This window comes from Glycine soja, chromosome 6, assembly GCF_004193775.1.
Source record: "Glycine soja cultivar W05 chromosome 6, ASM419377v2, whole genome shotgun sequence".
In the NCBI taxonomy this organism is placed as follows: domain Eukaryota; kingdom Viridiplantae; phylum Streptophyta; class Magnoliopsida; order Fabales; family Fabaceae; genus Glycine; species Glycine soja.
The window spans coordinates 16,355,945-16,374,177 of NC_041007.1; the positions used below are offsets into that span (position 1 = coordinate 16,355,945).

The 18,233-nt window shown below is 31.5% G+C and overlaps 1 protein-coding gene and 1 long non-coding RNA gene across 4 annotated transcripts; both read left to right on the forward strand.

Annotated features, from left to right (window-relative positions):
* Window positions 1-615: 615 nt before the first annotated feature.
* LOC114416492 (protein EDS1L-like) lies at window positions 616-3,886 on the forward strand. Its single transcript, XM_028381374.1, has 4 exons — window positions 616-704; window positions 1,015-1,363; window positions 1,577-2,359; window positions 2,915-3,886. Exons 1-4 carry the CDS (start codon window positions 691-693, stop codon window positions 3,620-3,622), a joined length of 1,854 nt encoding a protein of 617 aa, XP_028237175.1. The 5' UTR covers window positions 616-690; the 3' UTR covers window positions 3,623-3,886.
* A 9,385-nt stretch (window positions 3,887-13,271) lies between these two features.
* On the forward strand, window positions 13,272-18,102 carry LOC114416493. Of its 3 annotated transcripts, XR_003667477.1 has the most exons (5): window positions 13,272-13,622; window positions 13,852-14,113; window positions 14,836-15,143; window positions 15,226-15,453; window positions 17,861-18,102. It is a non-coding gene; the product is annotated as an uncharacterized LOC114416493 (long non-coding RNA). The 3 variants fall into 3 exon arrangements; XR_003667478.1 differs by lacking the exon at window positions 17,861-18,102 and having other exon boundaries at window positions 15,214-15,688; XR_003667476.1 differs by lacking the exon at window positions 17,861-18,102 and having other exon boundaries at window positions 13,273-13,622; window positions 15,226-15,688.
* The last annotated feature ends 131 nt before the right edge of the window (window positions 18,103-18,233 follow it).

An 18,233-nucleotide genomic window follows, 5' to 3' on the forward strand; every position in this document is an offset into this window, starting at 1 on the left:
TTTTAAAATAATAGAAAATATGTGTCCCGTTCAAAATTTAACGTTGCATCACATTAGATAAATTTTAACTTAAATGAATGTGATATTTAATATAAATTAACATAAAAAATATAGAATAGAAAAAGTTGTCCAATATATTGTATTTTAGCTTGAATATAAATCAAATTACATGAGAGATAACTAAACAAAGTTGCCAAATGTCTTAGACATTACTCATTAATATTTGTAAATAATTCTATTGGACTCTGTTTTTTATTTTCATCTGATAATTTTTATAGATTTTTTTTAATTTATACATATAATTTTAAATATTTTCATTTCATTAATAATAGTTTTTGTCTCTTTTTGTTTTATTTTTTCTCGTCCTGTCCTTCTCTCCGTACATTCTAATGTTCAACTTTTTTTTTTTTTTTTTTGTAGTCTGACCAAAACGCGCTTAATTTTGAGAGTAAAATATAGGCTTTGCTTAGCAAGTTCCACGAAAGAGAGGAAAGTCATCCGTAGCTTCGTGACGCTTGCTTCACTCTGATTGATGGTACAAATGAAAGAAGTAAAATTCATTTTTGGACCCACTTTAAACAAATTTAGCATAGACTTTTATGGTCAATCAGATAATATAGTTTCATTCCCATTCATAAAAGAGGAACCAACAATGCTACGTGAAACTACAAGGTCTTCGTCAATTCACTAATGAAGAATTATAGGTATATTTTGATTTTCTTAAAAAGATTTCATTTCTTTCACTATTCTTTTTATATCTTTATTCTGATTATAAACTAAAAAAAAATACTTTTCTATTAAGAATCATATTAATAATTGTTAACTCCTTTTATAATAATTACTTGAATTTAATACTTAATACTTAATTATTAATTTATTAGTCCTGCATAATTCCAACGTGTCACACATTAATTCTAACAAGTAATAGAATGAATGTCCTAGCTCCCCTACAGAAGTTCTGAAAATTAACACGGCAAGGAAACCAAACTCAAAAAATTTCCAAAACTGTTGTAGAATTAGGGACAACATGGCTGGAGGATCACTTGGAGACAACATTGGATTGAAGGAAGATGCTATCAAGAGGGTGTGTGGTTTGGCCTGCAAAGCTAACAATCACAAGTCAACGGATAAGCTCTACTTTTACGACAAGGTTCAGATTTCTTCGGAAACTTACCATGTTTTCAGCTTCCCGGGATCTTGGGATCCCGCTGAATGGTTTGTTAACAAACCCTTTGGGGTATCGAAGATAAATTCTACCCAGTTCCCTTCTCTCAGAAGTATTGGTAACGATGAACTTGCTTGGGTGAACGAAGGCTTCGCAAAGAGATTCGATCGCCTATTGGAAACTAACTTTGAAGATGTGGTATGTAACTAAACTAACCGACAACCTTAAATTGATGTTAGATGTTCTGTTTGTTACTTTCTTTGGATTAATTCCACGTGTTGCAATTTGATGTTTTGAACTCACCGTGACCAATAAGACAGTTGCTTAGTTTTTTTTCTGGCAGTTTCTTCAGTTACCGTGATTGTTTCTATTTTTGGTTAATTAACCAAATAAACCGTAAAAAATGTGTAGGTGAAGAAGGCTATACTAGATGGGAAGCAAGTAGTGTTTACAGGGCACTCCTCTGGTGCTGCAATGGCAACTCAAACTACCTTTTGGGTCTTGGAAAAGTACTTTAACCCAACAAAAATCCAAAAACCCAAGCTACCCTTTTGTGTCACTTTTGGGTCTCCCTTAATTGGCAATCATATATTCTCTCACGCTTCAAAGAGAGAAAATTGGTCACGCTATTTCGTACACTTTGTTTTGAGATATGACATAGTGCCAAGGATTTTGCTTGCTCCCTTGGCTTCTATTGAGGAAAATTTTGGTTCTGTTCTCCAATTCTTGAATCCCAAGTCCAAAACTTCCACCCAAGATCCAACAAGGGCTATTTTGATTTCTGAAGTTTATAAAACTGTGATGAGAAACGCCGCGAGTGTTACAAGCCATGCTGCTTGTATTCTCATGGGCAGCACAAATTTGTTACTTGAGACAGTGGCAAATTTTGTTGAGTTGAGCCCTTATAGGCCCTTTGGAACATATGTTTTCTGCAACGGAAATGGACAGCTGATTGTGGTGGAAAACTCAGATGCTGTTTTGCAACTCTTGTTCCACACTGCCCTGTTAAGCGATTTGGCAGAACTTGAAGAAGTTGCCGACAAAAGCATATCGCAACACCTGAACTATGTGGCTGAGTTGCAGGAAAGCTTGGGAATGCAGAATGTAGTGTACTTGGAGCAACTTGAGCAACTTCCCTTGTCTGCTGACGGTTCAAATAGTGATGTTGCAACAGCCTTGGATGGCCTTGGACTGGTAATCATTCTTTGTTTTTCTTTTATATATGCATGTGACAGGATGAAATATAGCAGGTGAAAACTTGGTAATATAATGTCTTTAATATTTTTTAATGGAAATTAAATTATATCAATCTAAACATTAAAATCATGTTATATTATGTTAATGATCATGTATACCAAAGGCAAGTAGTGTCACTTTAAATAAAGTAGTATGATGAAATATTAATTCTTTTTTGGAAATATTTTTGACGCTTAGTTGGATTGATAAAAGTGTCACACTTAGTGAGGTTTTCTGATTCATTATGGTATTTGGTGCGGAGTATCCAAAAGTTTTGATAATGATTAGTTTCAGTCAGGTAATCTATCTAGTCATGGTTAGTGAGATCTTTTTTTTCAATCATACTTTTTTATCCACAAGACTTAAATGATCTCAAGATCTTGCTTAAGAGATATGAACCTAGTTGCACTTGAACTAATGACATGTTAATACACTTGGTGTGGTTTGATCCTATACATAAATTAGATTGTAAGACTTAGCTAATAAATGATGATTTCTTGGCCTACATTTCAGAACACAAGAGCAAGGCTGTGTCTACGAGCAGCTGGTGAGTTGGAGAAGCAGAAACGCAAAAACGAGGACAAAATCATGAAGGAGATTCAGGATAAAGCCTTGACAAGCATGAAAGAGCTTCAAAATTACAAAACAACATGTGAGATGCACAAGGGGAAGGGCTATTACGATGCCTTCAAGGTGCAAAAGGAGTCGAACGACTTCCAAGCAAACGTGAAGAGGCTTGTGCTAGCAGGGGTATGGGATGAAGTCATTGAGATGCTAAAGAGGTATGAACTCCCTGATGAGTTCGAAGGGGACAAAGAATGGATAAAGCGTGGAACCGAATATCGCCGCCTTGTGGAGCCTCTAGACATTGCAAACTATTACCGCCACTTGAAGAATGAGGACACAGGACCTTACATGATCAGGGCCAGGCCAAAACGGTATAGGTACACTCAAAGATGGTTGGAACATGCTAAAAGGATGCCACCTGCTCCTATCACTGAATCAACCTTTTGGGCTGAAGTGGAGGAACTTTATAGCTGGATTAACAGCAAGAAGCCTCTTGATGATCATGTCGAGCAAAGGGTTAAGCAGCTTCAAAAAGACCTTAAAAATTGGACTGATGATGAGAAAGTACTAGCCAAGGATACGTTCTTGAAGGATCCTAACTTTATTAGGTGGAAGGATATTCTACCTCAGGAACTCAAGGACACTTCTTCCTAGCTAGTCTAGTTACTGCTGTGAAAGGATATTCTGTATTAGTCTTTTTTCCACTCAATGAGGAAGCTATAAGCTTCTGATGTTTTTGATGTGTATTTGTCATGCAGGTGTAGTGTTGGTTACTTCAGTGTTGTAACTTTGTATTTGTATTCCTAATGTTTTTGATTCCCAAGTTATGTATTACTTGTGAGAACCAAAAATCATTCAGACTGCTGGACTAAATAAATTTGTTTAATAGTAGGGTCTGAACTAGAGCGGTACTCAGTATGTGTGTTTTAAGCCAACTCAATACAGTACATGGTTAACATCTTAGTTTTTAAATAAAAAATAATAGTAATAAAATGTCAAAAAGTAAAAAAAAAAATAATTATAATTTTAAATTAAAATTTGATTATACATTTAAATTTATTTTAGTGGTATTTAAAATATGCTCTATTTAGATATTTGGTTGGGGTATTACTTAAACTGATAGCATGTTTAGAGCTTCTTCAGGGAGAGTTGTTCATGAGGTTCTTAAAAAGTTAAGCAATTTGAAATTGTTATTGAGCAAATCGGTTTTTATAGGATTCTTGTAGAATTAAGCAACTACAAGCAAGGTTGTTTAACCATTAAATAAGAATTTGACTATGAGTGGAAAGATAAATACGACCCACTAAAAAAAAATTAAGAATCCAAATTGGATTTCATCTTTAGAGTAAAAATTATTTAGTGTTTTTAAATCTTACGTAGCAACAAAGGACTAACTAAAAAATAGTTAAGAACTCAAGTTGCATTGAAGATGTTGTTAGAGAGTTGAAATTAATAATAAAGTCAATCTAAGATGAGACAATTTTTTACCTTCAACAATATTAGAAAGTATGTATTTCAAATTGTGTTGTATATAAACCAAACACACAGTTTTTTTTTCATGATTTATTTCAATATAATGTCCTTATAAAAATTATTTGGTTCAAGCCATTTTTGAATTACTCATCTAATGTTTCCTAATATTTAGAACAATAACTGATCAAGGCCTCATAATAAGTTAAGTTACAATATTTAGAAAGTGAAAATTTCTCAAAGGATATCTAAATATATTAAGAATATAACTATTGAATTAGTTTTTTTTATCATTCTTTTATTATGGTAACTATCATGATTATAATTAGTCTTTTTTTGTCACATAACATTCATGTGAATAATGACTTTATCAATGACTAATCTTAATTGAAAACCTAATTATCTAACTTTAGTTTTCTTTTAAAACATGTAATACACATTAGTAAAAGAGAACAAAATACTTTTGTAAGTCATAAATATAATTTTAAAAGTGCATTAATATCAATATAGTCGTTTTCATTTATTTTACTTTTTTCAAAAGAAATGGAAGAGGATTAGGGAGCTAAAGAGGTTGACATTCTAATTATGTTGACACCCCAATCCCTATAACACCAGAGAAATCCACTGCTAGAACTATAAATACAAGAACAGAGAGAAACAAAATAATTGGAAAGGCCACATCATATCCAATAAGAGGCTAAGAAAATCTACAAAAAGGGAGTCATTGTCTGTAGGGTGACAATGAACCAAACCAATTCAAAAATAGTTTGAAGTTCAATTTGATAATTAGTTCGTTGAATTTAATTCATGAGCCAAATGTTTCATATGATGCAAAATGTTTTGGGTGTGTTTAGTGGAATTCTCCATCAACTTTTTGTTTATCAATAACTCCTTAGATACAAATAAGTAGGATCAGAAATTACTCAAGTTTGGTTCAGTTCGACTTAACTCATTAATATTTAACTCAGCTTGAAACTTGATTTGAGTTTTATATGAACATTTTTCTTCAGCTTGAACTTGACTCAGTTCAAGCTTGCAAACAGTTCAATTCAACTTTTTAGCTCGAATCATATGAATCGAAAGTCAAATTTTTTAAAATGGATTTTTTAATTATTTTATATATGCATGATGGGATAGTTTTTATTTATGCAAACTTTAGTTGTAATTATGTTTTTCTTTGTCATACCTTATGATCCCATAAAACTAATAGAATAAATTCAGTTTTGCCTTTAAAAAAATAAACAATCATTTTATCTAAAATCTACAAATAAATTGAAATATATAGGATTTAAAAATTTTGACTTTTGGTTCATATGATTCAACCTAAAGAGTTGAATTGAACTGTTGATGAGTTTGAACTGAGTCAAGTTCGAGCTGAAAAAAAGTTCATACAAAATTCAAATTGAGCTTCAAATTGAATTAAATATTAACGAGTCAAATTGAAACAAATTAAATTTATTTTGGATCCTACTTATTTGTATCTAAGGAGTTATTGATCAACAAAAAGTTGATGGAGAATTCCACCAAAAACACCTAAAATATTTTGCATTATATGAAACATTTTCATGATGAAAGAATAATAATCGATTATTAAAAACTAAAATTTAAGCATTTAACCCTTTATTGAATCAATGAAAGTCATTGATTTTAAAATAAATCTATAGAAATTTCGTCCTTTATTGTGATTGAGTGTTTTTAAGAGATTATTTTTTATGACTATCATTACAATATATGTTTGAATGAATTTAATTATTTTATTTACTTTTGTAAATCAGTTCTCTCTCTTTCTCATATTTTCAACTAAAAGGATGCGAAAAGTATCTCGTTTAAGCTCCCTTATTTAAACTAATATGGTGCATGCATGTATTATTTAAAGTAAAGATTTATTTCTGCATGAAAAGAAAAGAAGTAAAGATTTCTTTTTTGATAGCTATTTAAAGTAAAGCTTATAATTCTTAAATTGCATATATGTTAGTTACTCAAAAGGTATTACAGACGAGAGTAATGTTCTATTTTCCTATGAAACACATTTCAATGATTTAATAACTATTATATAAAGGAAGTAGAAGAAAGTAGTAGGATGGTTTAAAATTATTAGGAAAAAAAATGGTCTATATGAAGACAAAATTAAAACTTAAAATTTGCCTATCAATGTATCACCAAATTGCACATATGTTTCTGTGATCCAAAAGGATGCCTAAGATATCGTGCAATGAGAATCCGGTAATATTCCAGAGCATATTTTAATACTTGTATTGTCAAATTTATTATCACATGTTTTTAAATAAGCAAAATATAATTTATTAAAAGAGACATTATATTTGTATAATAAATTGTATATCGAAATATACAATTAAGAGAGAAAAAAAGAAAAAATAAAGATAAATTTAAATTTAAAATGTAATTGTTGTACTCAAAAATACAAATTGCATAAATTGTTGTACAAAATGGTAAGATAAAAGAGAGTTAGATACAAAATATAAATTATTGTATAAATTGTTGTTCATGTATTATGATTGTGATCAAAATCATGGTGATGGTGAAGTAACTCATGAGAGTGTTGTTTCTTTTTACAACATATTTGTTTTCGAGTTGAAAATGCAGTCACACGAATTCTAATGAACAAAACGCAGAAGTAACAAACTTTGAGTTTTGACTTTTTATGTCTCGGAGTGGAGTGACTTTGTTAAGAAACAGCTACACAAACATACAATTAGTCATTCACCACGATTTTGGATGCCCAACACAATTCCACAGCTTATCCAAACATGCCATAAAACAATTCTGATCCCCATTTGGTGGCCTATTGTCCTTAGTGGATGAATTCCCCTGCTACGCTCCTGCACTGTAAAACTTATCTACAATAACTCATTGATCAAGACAAAACTAACATCGAGGCTTGGTGCGTGTGATCCACAATAACTCATTCATATTGTTTTTAATATGTCATTTCTGCAGAAACAGATTGCAACCTCAGAAAAAAGCCATTTAACATTTTACCAAAGCTTCAGTTTACTGTCGATACCGAAAGCAAGTTGTACCACGATGAGCTGCTAATTAATAATGCCCTAGTAGGCAGCAGGATTGGATAATCAACATGGATTAAATCTTATTATAACGTGAAGATAAAAATTGACAAAACCACATTCACCAACATCTATATTTTTGAATGCATCCATATGGATATAATAAACTACATTAATAAATTTTTCCAAACTTTTTTACACTAAATTAAACTTGTTGTTACAAACCATTTCAATATTCTATTTCAACTAACTCATCAAAAAAAATATTCAATTTCAACTTCCCACCAAAGTTAAAAAAACCAACTCCAATTACATATGCAATAAATCCAAATTCAAAGAATAGAAAATAGGGAAATACAAGTATGACAGTGCCTAACTTTCAAGTTTCTACTAGTATAATATACTATAGGAAAAAAATATACTTTTTTCTTTTATCTTTCTAAAATAGTCAAAATTTGATTTTTATCCCTCTGATTTTTTTTATCTTGTTTTGGTTCCTCAAAATATAAAATGTGTTGATTTCCATCCACTTAACTCCATTAACTTGGTGCTGTTGTGAGTAACAAAGTTTCACATTAAACTTTGGATTTTATAGGTATTAAATTCAAATTTTATGTTTTATAAAGATTAAAATCATATTATAAAAGTTTTCTGGAAAAGAAAAAAAATCTTGTGACGTATAGCCATGTAAATGTCACATCATTCAAAAATGTTCACATGTATAGTATTTTCTATTAGTGATGTCAAAACCAAATTTACAAATGAAATTAGATATTTGGTATAAAAAAAACACATTTTTATATTTTATGAATTGGGTTAAAATCCAACAAAAAAAAAAATAGAGAAAAAACTCAAATCCTAACTATTTTTAAACGTATCAAAAATATATTTTTAACATAAGCTAGCAATCCGGACCGTATTGAAAAGGTTAATCTATTATATATGCATACCTTCAAGGTCCACTACTAGAAATAAAGTTTTTTACGACGCTAGAATAATGACGGTTGTAGCAAAATCGTCATTAAAAAATGGCCGGTGGCAATTTTATAAATTATTGAACGTGTTAATAACATTTTTGGGTAAAACCGTCACAAATACATTGAATACAACGATGGTTTTGGTGAAAACCGTCATAGATAAGTGGACTTTAAAGACAAATTTGGAGAACTATCTTCGTATTCAATCTAAATATTAAAAATGGTAAGGGTCGACTCCACATGTGATCTCGTGCCCTAGTCTCTAACACTATTGTGTCTTGCACTTACCTCTCTTGCTCTCGTCGTCCTAGAGAAGGAAAAGGTTGTTGTTGACTAACATGGTGTGCTGGTGACAATTGACGTAAGCGGTGGAGGAGATGCTTGGAACGATGGTCTTTAGGGTTTTTTGTTGTCACTGTTTCTCTACTCTCGCGGTGTTTTTGGGTTAACGTTTTAAGAACCGCATCAAAGCGTTATCATGGTTTCCAGATTGTAACCACAACACCAATAACCTATTAATGGTTTTTGTTCTTATTTCGTTTCTTTTTGTTGTTTTCTTGTTGTCGATGTCTATAATAAATGTTTAAATATTTCTTTGGGTTTTGGGGTTTTAAGATTTGTTTGGATAATAAATTTTGGGTTTTTATGTTTTCATTTCTGAAAATCCCATTTTTGTGGTTTAGTTGGTGAGGTTAAGCAGAAGAACATAGGTGGTGAAGGAAGAAACAGAAAAGTGCTTCAGGATATTGGGAATCTCGTGCATAAACAAGGTCATGGAAATGGAATTAACCTGTTAATTTAACTCCATGTAGAGCTTGTAGGCCTTGGATCTTCTTCATCAATAGAGTCTTTTGCTTCTTGAAGATCAATGACGGTAAAATGGAGAAGGAGGAAAGGTGATTGGAGATGATACTTCAAGGAGAAGATGAGTCAAAAACAAGCTCACCATCATAGGAAGTCATGGATAAGAGCTTTAAGGTAGGAGAAGATGAGTGGAGGGAGAGGGAGAAAGGGGAACGAAATTTTGAGGGAGAGAAGAGGGAGAATGATGTCTGAACTTTGAAGTCTAATTTCTCAAATCATCAAAGTTGAAAAAATGAACACACAATGCCTCTATTTATAGCCTAAGTGTCACAAAATTGAAGGAAAATTTGAATTTTTATTCAAATTTCACTTGAATTTGAATTTGAATTTGTGGAGTCAAATTTGGAGCCTAAATTTCACTAATTATGATTAGTGAATTTCAGCTATGGCTTAGCCCACTAATCCAAGATCAAATCCAAGATTCTCCACTAAGTGTGCTTAGATGTCATGAGGCATATAAAACATGAAGAACATGCACAAAGTGTGACTATATAATGTGTCAATAGGGTGTAGCTAGCAAATGCTCTCCTCCCCCTTAGGCTGATCCAAAATTTAATTGGATTGGACTTCTCCCAATTTAATTAAATTTCTCTTCCAACACACACATCAAATAGTGCACTTAATGCATGTGAAATTACAAAATTACTCTTAATACAAAAACTAGTCTAGGTATCTTAAAATACAAGAGCTGAAAAATCCTACATTACTAGGGTATCCTCCCTACACTATAGAGCCCTAAATACAAGGCTAAAAAATAATGAAACTCTAATATAATATGTACAAAGATAAGTGAGCTCATATTTAGCCTATAAGTCCAAAATCTATCCTATGGCTCATGAGAATCCTAGAGTCTTCTCCCGCATCTCTTGTCCAATCTTCTTAGAGTATTCTACACTATGCCCTTGAGGGATAGGATTGCATTACCTATCTAAGCCTATCATAAGGTTTTTTATTTTTTTCTTTTGAATTTTTTTATCTTTTTAGATAATTTTCTTTTGCCTAATTCTGCTCTTTTCTTTTTTAATAGGAACCTTCGTGCTAGTGTTGGGAATTTTGTTCTTGCTAGAAAGGTGGAAGCAGCTAAGAAGCCAAAGAAAAACTTGAAGTAATTGTGATTAGCTTTGATGATGAATCAGAAGAAAAGCCAACTGTGAAGGGAAAAAAGGAAAGGGAAAAATCTACTAGGAAGAATGCCAAAGCCTTCAGTTCAATCCTCTCTGCTAGAAGCAAGGTTGTTCCTTTTTTTTCTTCATTTTTTGGAATATGGTTTGGGACTTGGGGTTGGGGTGCCTTTTTCTGGTGTAACAACTTGTTAACCTCAGGTTGATTGTGGACTTCCAAGTTAGTATAAAATTTGTGTATTTGTTAATCATGTGCGCAGTTCAAGCAATAAGATGTAAAGCTTAGTTAATTTTTCCCCATTGAAGTGAAGTGCAATTAGGTGTAACAAATATCCATGCAAGAAATTGTAGTGAGGGGTGAAAACCAATGTATATTTCTCATATGATTATTAATGTGTACTCTCCTAAACTAATACAACTAGGATAAGTACCAACTGGGTTATTGTAAATATATTATTTGGTTATTTTATGGAGCACTTAATATTATATTATATCTATTGGAAGGAAAGTTCAAGAAGCTAAACCCTTTCTCGTTGTTTTTATGAGTATTAATGGTATCTTGTATCTCAGAATTTGTAAAGATTGGCTCCCACTTCCTTCTCACTTAATATTATTATGTTAGAGGTATATATATTGACATATGATTAGATGATGGTGGGTAGAAATAATCTGCAATAATAATGAATCAAAATCAAGCTCATTATTTTGTGGTGTTTTTATATGTAAATGCATATTATTGAAAAAAATATTACTTATGTTCCTGTATTGACAAATTTATTAGCATGAGCTTGTATTCTAATGAGACATAACATGGATTTGAGCACACTTTAAGTTGGTTGAACTAGTAGGCTTGCTCGCGATCATTTGGTCTTAGGACGAGCAATTCCTGGTTGAGTCTTTATCGAATTCCATCATTTACATGGTTATTACATTATTGCGCACCATTTGCAGAATGGTGGCATGTATGGATCAAGTGAGGTTGTCGCCACCTAACCTCAACAACTAATTGATGATGTTTGGGATTATGTTTTTTGTGGTGGGCCATATCCCAATTCAACTGACATTTCATCGTCCATTTTAGAAAAAAAAAATGAAGTAGGAGTTTGAATATTGGTATCTGAGTTTTTGGTAAGGATCTCATCCAAAATCATCTTACCTTCTCTATTTACAACTATACTGCAATTATGGCCAAGCATCACTGGCCTCGTGGGTTTAGATGCAATGGCCACATTATGCATAATTTATTTGGAAAGAGCTTTCGAAGAATGACAGTTTTGTGGTGAATGCAGGCTGGCTGACAGTTGATGCTGCTTGATAACTTCTATGTATAGGTATAATTTGGGATTAAATCATATAGAAATTGTTCATTTTCCTTTCTTATTTTTTCCTTTTTATGTGAATAATTGAATTTTAATATTATTTAAAGTAAATTGAAGATTTGAAGATGCTCGCTCAGCGTGTCTTAGGCGCTCAGTGCGACGTAGTCGCTCAGTAGGCAGAACATGCTTAGTGCCAGGAAGTATGGAGAAGTATGATACGTGAGAGCGCGCTTAGCGTAAGTCATGCATTAAGCACGAGATTATCGCCATACTTGCTAAGCGCGGCAATCGCGCTTAGCGCGAAGGTTATGTGAAATCCAAGTTGAACTCCACCTATAAAAAGAGGAAGAAGAGAAGGAGTAAAAACACATAGCTGCACACAGAATATTCAAGAGAATACAATTCCTTATAGAAGGCAAAGGCTAGAAGCAAGAGAATCAATCATTAGGAACCATTCAATCCCTCCATTCCTTTTCTTACTTACCCTCTTCACTACTCATTACCCTCTTGCAATTGTAAAGTCTTTCATAACAATTAGAGGCTAAAACCCCTTTATTGGGAGCTTAACAACCATCTGTTTTTAATGTAATTAATCTTCCTATCTATTTAATGTTATTTTAATTTCATTGTCTCTTTTGTGTGCTTAATTGTATTGATTGTGGCTTGATCACCCATATACATGGTAAGTTTTAGGGATATCGTTGAAAAATGTTTATCTCTAAAAGAACAGAAAAAGGCATCTAAATAATTCATCTCTAGGGATATAATGATTTTATTTAGCTTGTTATGCATCTCTATTCTTAATGCAATTTAACTGTTTTATCTCTTAAAGGGATTTGGGAGAAAAAATAAGTAAATTAAGCTTTTTCACTTGAGAGATCATGGTTAAAGTATATGAGTAGATGCAAGTGATAATTGGAATAACCTTAAATAGATAAAAAATCCTTAACATTTCATCAAAAGTAACTCTGGTAGGCTAAGCCCCCAACATTCTCATATTCTGAATCAACCTTTGCTTCTAATATTGGCTTCTCTCATCTTGTCTGCTTGAATTAATTAATTTAATTTAATGTTTGTTTTTCTCTCCTTTTTATTTTATTTTATTTTAATTTTATGCCAATTTATGTTATTGTTCTTTTCACAACCTTCTAAATCAATTTATCTATTGTTTAAGAATTATATATTCACCTACTTATGTACAAATAAAATTCCTGTAGACTTGACACTTGGACTTCCATTTTATTTACTACTTATACAAATTGATGCACTTGTCAATCGATTAACAAGTTTTTAGTATTGTTGTCAAGAACTTTGTTCTTTGTACTTGGTAATTTGGATATTCCAATTTTAAACCAATTAATTTTTATTCTTTAACTTTTTATTTTTATTTTTATTTAATTTTTCAAAAAAAATATTTCTTTAATCATTCTTTATTTTATTTTTTATTTTAATTTCTATTTTATAATTAATTCTTTAATCTTGATAACATGCATTGTAGTTGTTTGCTTTCCAGTATGTGAGGTATAATTTCAGGAAAAAATCTTAGTCCATCGGATCTAGAGATTGAAGCAACTTGCAAAAGAAACAATAACAAGAAGGAGAGAACAACAAAAGGTATAGACTAATCAAAGAGAGAAAACCATCATCTTCTGTATCATCTTCTCCTTTAATCAACTCACATCCCAATTTTAAACAACACATTATGGCACAAGACAGCCCCAGAGAGTAACTCTGGAGGACTATTCTAGTTTCTCTACATCTCAGTACTTCACCAGCATAGTTCGGACAACACTGCTCCAGACCTCAAACTGAAGGCTCTAACTTTGCTCCAGACTTAGATATTGGAGGCTCCAACTTTGCTCCAAATATTGTTCTCGGTAAAGTTTGTCATGCTCTTGCACCTAATTAATAAAAGAGTGTGAGCTAGATATATATAGGTAGAAGGAAGAGAGGTGTAAAAGGAAAAGGTATTGAAAAAAAATTCAATTATTTCCTTAGCTAATTAATGATGAGAAGAATGTAATTTGACTGCCTTATGAATTTTTCACACTATTTCAAAAAAATTGGTTAGGATGTTTAGTTTTATGCATAATAATTTGGATACAGGGTAGATGTGGATCGTGCTGGGCTTTAACCACAGGATCTATAGAAGGAGCCAATTTTCTTGCCACCGGAAAGGTCGTAAGTCTCAGTGAACAACAACTCCTTGACTGACAACAACGCGTATTAGATATCACTATCCTTATTCCAATCCAATAGCAAGGAGTCACCAAAATAGTGTGATTCATGACTTCAACAAATGCGTCAATCTTTGCATCTTCCACGCAACCATGCTTGCCTGTGTCTCCTACCATTTCAAACAAGCTTGGTCAGTCTCTCTTATTATCTAATACGCGTTTATTTAACAATTATTGCATCTTTGTCTACAATAATATGCTATGTTATATGAAACTTTAGGATTTGCTGCAAAGAACCATGTCATATAAATATGGATAGTTTTTTTATTATTATTATGGGTCCTTTTATATAATTATATCTTTCTTGGTTGCGGCTATTGTTCTATTAAGAGTCCTAGAAGAAAGTTCCTCCACCAAAGTGGGAATCAGAATAAATTATCATTATATTGACATTGCATCAGAACTTTAATAAAGCTAAAACATGTTATGTTCTCACTTATAAGTTCTAACAAATACTCGCCAACACCTTATTATCTGATCTGACTTTTTAACATTCTTTCCTTAAATTATTTCTCAATTATTGGATAACAAGTAGCTACTGGATTGCTATAATCATTCATTTAAATTTGATAATACAGAATCCTTTAATAATTTATAGTCTCTGAGAAAATATTTATATTTTTCTTCGATTAGGTTTCTGCATAAGCATTTCCCTAGATCTTAATCTGAATGTGAATGTCGATTTTCCATATTAACAATATCAGTTTGGTATAGTATCATCCAATTAAATCTTATAAGTAACTACAAAGGACCAATAATGATTAGAGAAAATGAGTGCGAACTATCTTGCATATCAAAAGAGTTAGATTAGTATATGCTCTTTCAAAAGTAACACTTATCATTTCTCATGCAGCTAGTCCTTGTCTCAATGTTTCGTCACCAAGAAGTTACCTTGTGAAGAAAAAGCATGTGAAATGGGAAAAAAGAGCATGGAAATTAAATAATGAATAGGTAGGTGGTGGGGATGATATTCAAGTTGGAGTGTTTGTGCTTTAAAAAAATTTTGTTTCTCCAGAATAAAAGTTAATTTTGGATAACATTATTACAATACCATTATCTACAATCATTGTTTACAAGTTCAAGCTTCCATCATGGGCTAAGTTTGAAATAGGGAGGGTTGCTGTCTATTGGTAAACCATGAATGGCCTCCCTCCTACCTCAGTAAGTATAAAAGTATTGAGCTAACTCATTGCTAGTTACTTTATCAATTACCTTTTAGTAAAAAAAATAGAAATTTTGGCAGGAAGAAAAGCCCTGGATTTGAGATTTTCATTTGGTGAAATTGAGGTTCTTAACGAAAACTTGGACTTGATCAAGAGACAGATAAGTCTAGAAGGTGTGGAAATTTTATCTGCAGCAGATGTCGATTCCTTGGCCAGAGCTGGACCATTACCTTCTTTACTAAATCAAAATCCTCCTTCACCTGGAAAGCTAACTGTCAACTTTTTAACTCGGTAGCTACTGGGTCTAGGTGAGTATCTGGCATTTTCCCCTTTCTTAAAACTAGTTCATAGTTCGTACTTTTTTTGGGGTCATCTAAACACAAGTATAATTTATTTTTACTCGATATATCTGTAGACAAAGATGAGTTACCAAACCTTTAGTGTTATAAATTTTTTTATTGGCTTGATTTGAGGTATAAATCCAGATATTGGGGCTCAAACAAATATTACCCACATTAATGGATATGATTTTTCTGCTTCCAACTCTGCTTGTATATATTTTTTGTATCGCCATCTATCTCATTGATTCCTAAGTGAAGAATTTGTGCTTAGAAGCCAAAATCTTCTGAACTAGCCACATCACTTTCACACAAAGCCAACCCTTGTTGGTAACCGAGGCAACCTAAGTTAACAAATACAAGGGATTATTTATTTTTATAAAATGTTTTGTGGTTTCACTTGTTTTCACATCTAAGCACAAAAATACTACATTTTTAATTTATTTTTTATTATAAAAAATTTGTATAAAAAACAATGAATTTTAAAAGTGAAACAAAAAAACTGAAAACATTTTTTCAAACCAATCTTAAGTACGTATCTAAAAGTTATGGACATACAAAAGGTATCAAAGGGTATTCTTATAAATGTTAAAAGAACAAAATGAAAGTTGAAGCATTTTATTCTAGATTTATATCTTTTTGTTTACTTCATTTAGTTATTTTGGTTGCAGCCACTCCAACTTTTGGTATAAATGCTTTTTCACTTTGTCAATGAAGTTAAGACTACAGAAATTTAGGGCCTTTAAACCTTAAACTCAAGGAATGATCATTCTCGTTTAGTTGAGAGTAGTTTTATGAGATAATATGTCAATCACTTTGTTCCTTTTAATCTACCAATTTTTACCTGATTATAGCAAAGAATGTACCTTTCTATACAACATTAAACATTTCTACGTTATTTATAATAGTATTGTACAGTGAAATTAAAAGTGATTCTATCTATTCATCCATTTATACATTTTGAAAAATAATACTTTTTAAGATGATTTTAAAAAAAATCATTTTAGAAAATCTACTTTCTAAAATAGTTTTTTAAAAAATTATTTTTGAAATAATCATTTTAAAAATATCAATTTTTGAACATTTTTAAAACAAAAAAAAACATATTTTAAAATAGTTACGAAGAGAATTGATATGGAAATTGAAATTGTAAGACAGTTTAAAAATTATCATGAAAAATGTTGATTCGTGAAAAGTCACATAGAATTATTTTGAAACTGATTTTTGCAGTAATAGTCAATCCAAAAACAAGTGAAATATAAAATAAATTTTGATAAAAAAAATTAAATCAAAGAGTTATATATTAGATATTCTTATCTATATATATATATATATATGAAATTTTCGATTTATAAAAATTAATAACAAGTAAATTTTTATTAGTATCTAAAACTTAAGTTTTAGAAGCTTACCCTTCAATCTGCCTATACATATATTAATATGCAACTACTCCACAGTCACCGATTCAAAATTGGGGATCAGTGTGTTCCTTTGACTTCAATCTTTTGTTGATGATTGTAATTGCAAATTCGCAATCATCAAGTTTATCACCTGACCAAAGATTGGTGCCATGCACCTAGATCTTAGTTCAGGACGGATGTAATCAGTTCAAGACTTCAAATACGTTCTAGTATTTGAAAGTTAGATTAGACGTGCATGTCCATCACATGTTAGAACATAGTTTTCAGGTAAGGAAACAAATTAAAACAAATCTTGTGCGAATCTTAATGATTATGAAGCCGGGTTTTTACGTCATTAGTTGTACATTCCGTAGTCGGCACCTTATTTACTTTTGAATTTTGGGTTCATTTTATTAATTAATTAATAATAAGCCATAACGTGATTGAGTTGAATAATTCGTGTTAGATGCATTTAATTTGCTACTTGTTTGATCATTTCATAACCAAATTCAAACTACCAAACATATTAGTTTAATAAATTCACCAAAAACCAAAAATTCAAACTAGCAAGGAAGTAAATTTAATTTCTTCACCAACTTGTTTCCATAATTAAATTTTTTTGTCTACACTTGATCATTTGCTAAGCAAAAGCATATTAATGATTCAAACCGTGGTTGTCCCTTTCGGTCCAACCGACAGTTGTAAATCCCAATTGGGACCAAATTAATTTGCCGAATCGCTCTTCAATTTGTCACACTTTACCAACTCAAGCAATTTCCAATCCAATGCATAATGGGAAAAAAATGAAAATGAACTTCAACAGTGTTGGCCTTTCTCTATTGTTTATCCACTTTTTTTTCTACCCTAGTTAAAAAGGTGATGAATTGCATATGCATGCCACACTGTTCATTATTCATATTTATTTGATATGAATGATAGCCCCCAACTTACAAAAATACTTGGATTGTCTTTTTCAGAGTTAGGCCTGCTTTTTCCGTCGATGGATGCTCTTTACAACTATTTGTATGTTTAAAGAAGAAAGGTTGGTGTGGAGGTTGAGACCCACTATGAGTAGAGTAGGTTCAACATTGAATCATAATTAGCACCTTGATTACTCTATGTGGCTTAAGTACAATATATAGTATGATATATCCACTTCATTATGATAAGACACAGCTAATTAATTTCACTACTAATGACAATGGTTGCCCAAACGAATGCCAAATCTCACTTACCTAAGACAACAATAATATACCGAATTACCATGCTCATCTTAATTATACTCCTGAATGATTAATGATACTAGAACTATTGATAACACTACAGAATGATTTTACTAGCAAGTGTTAT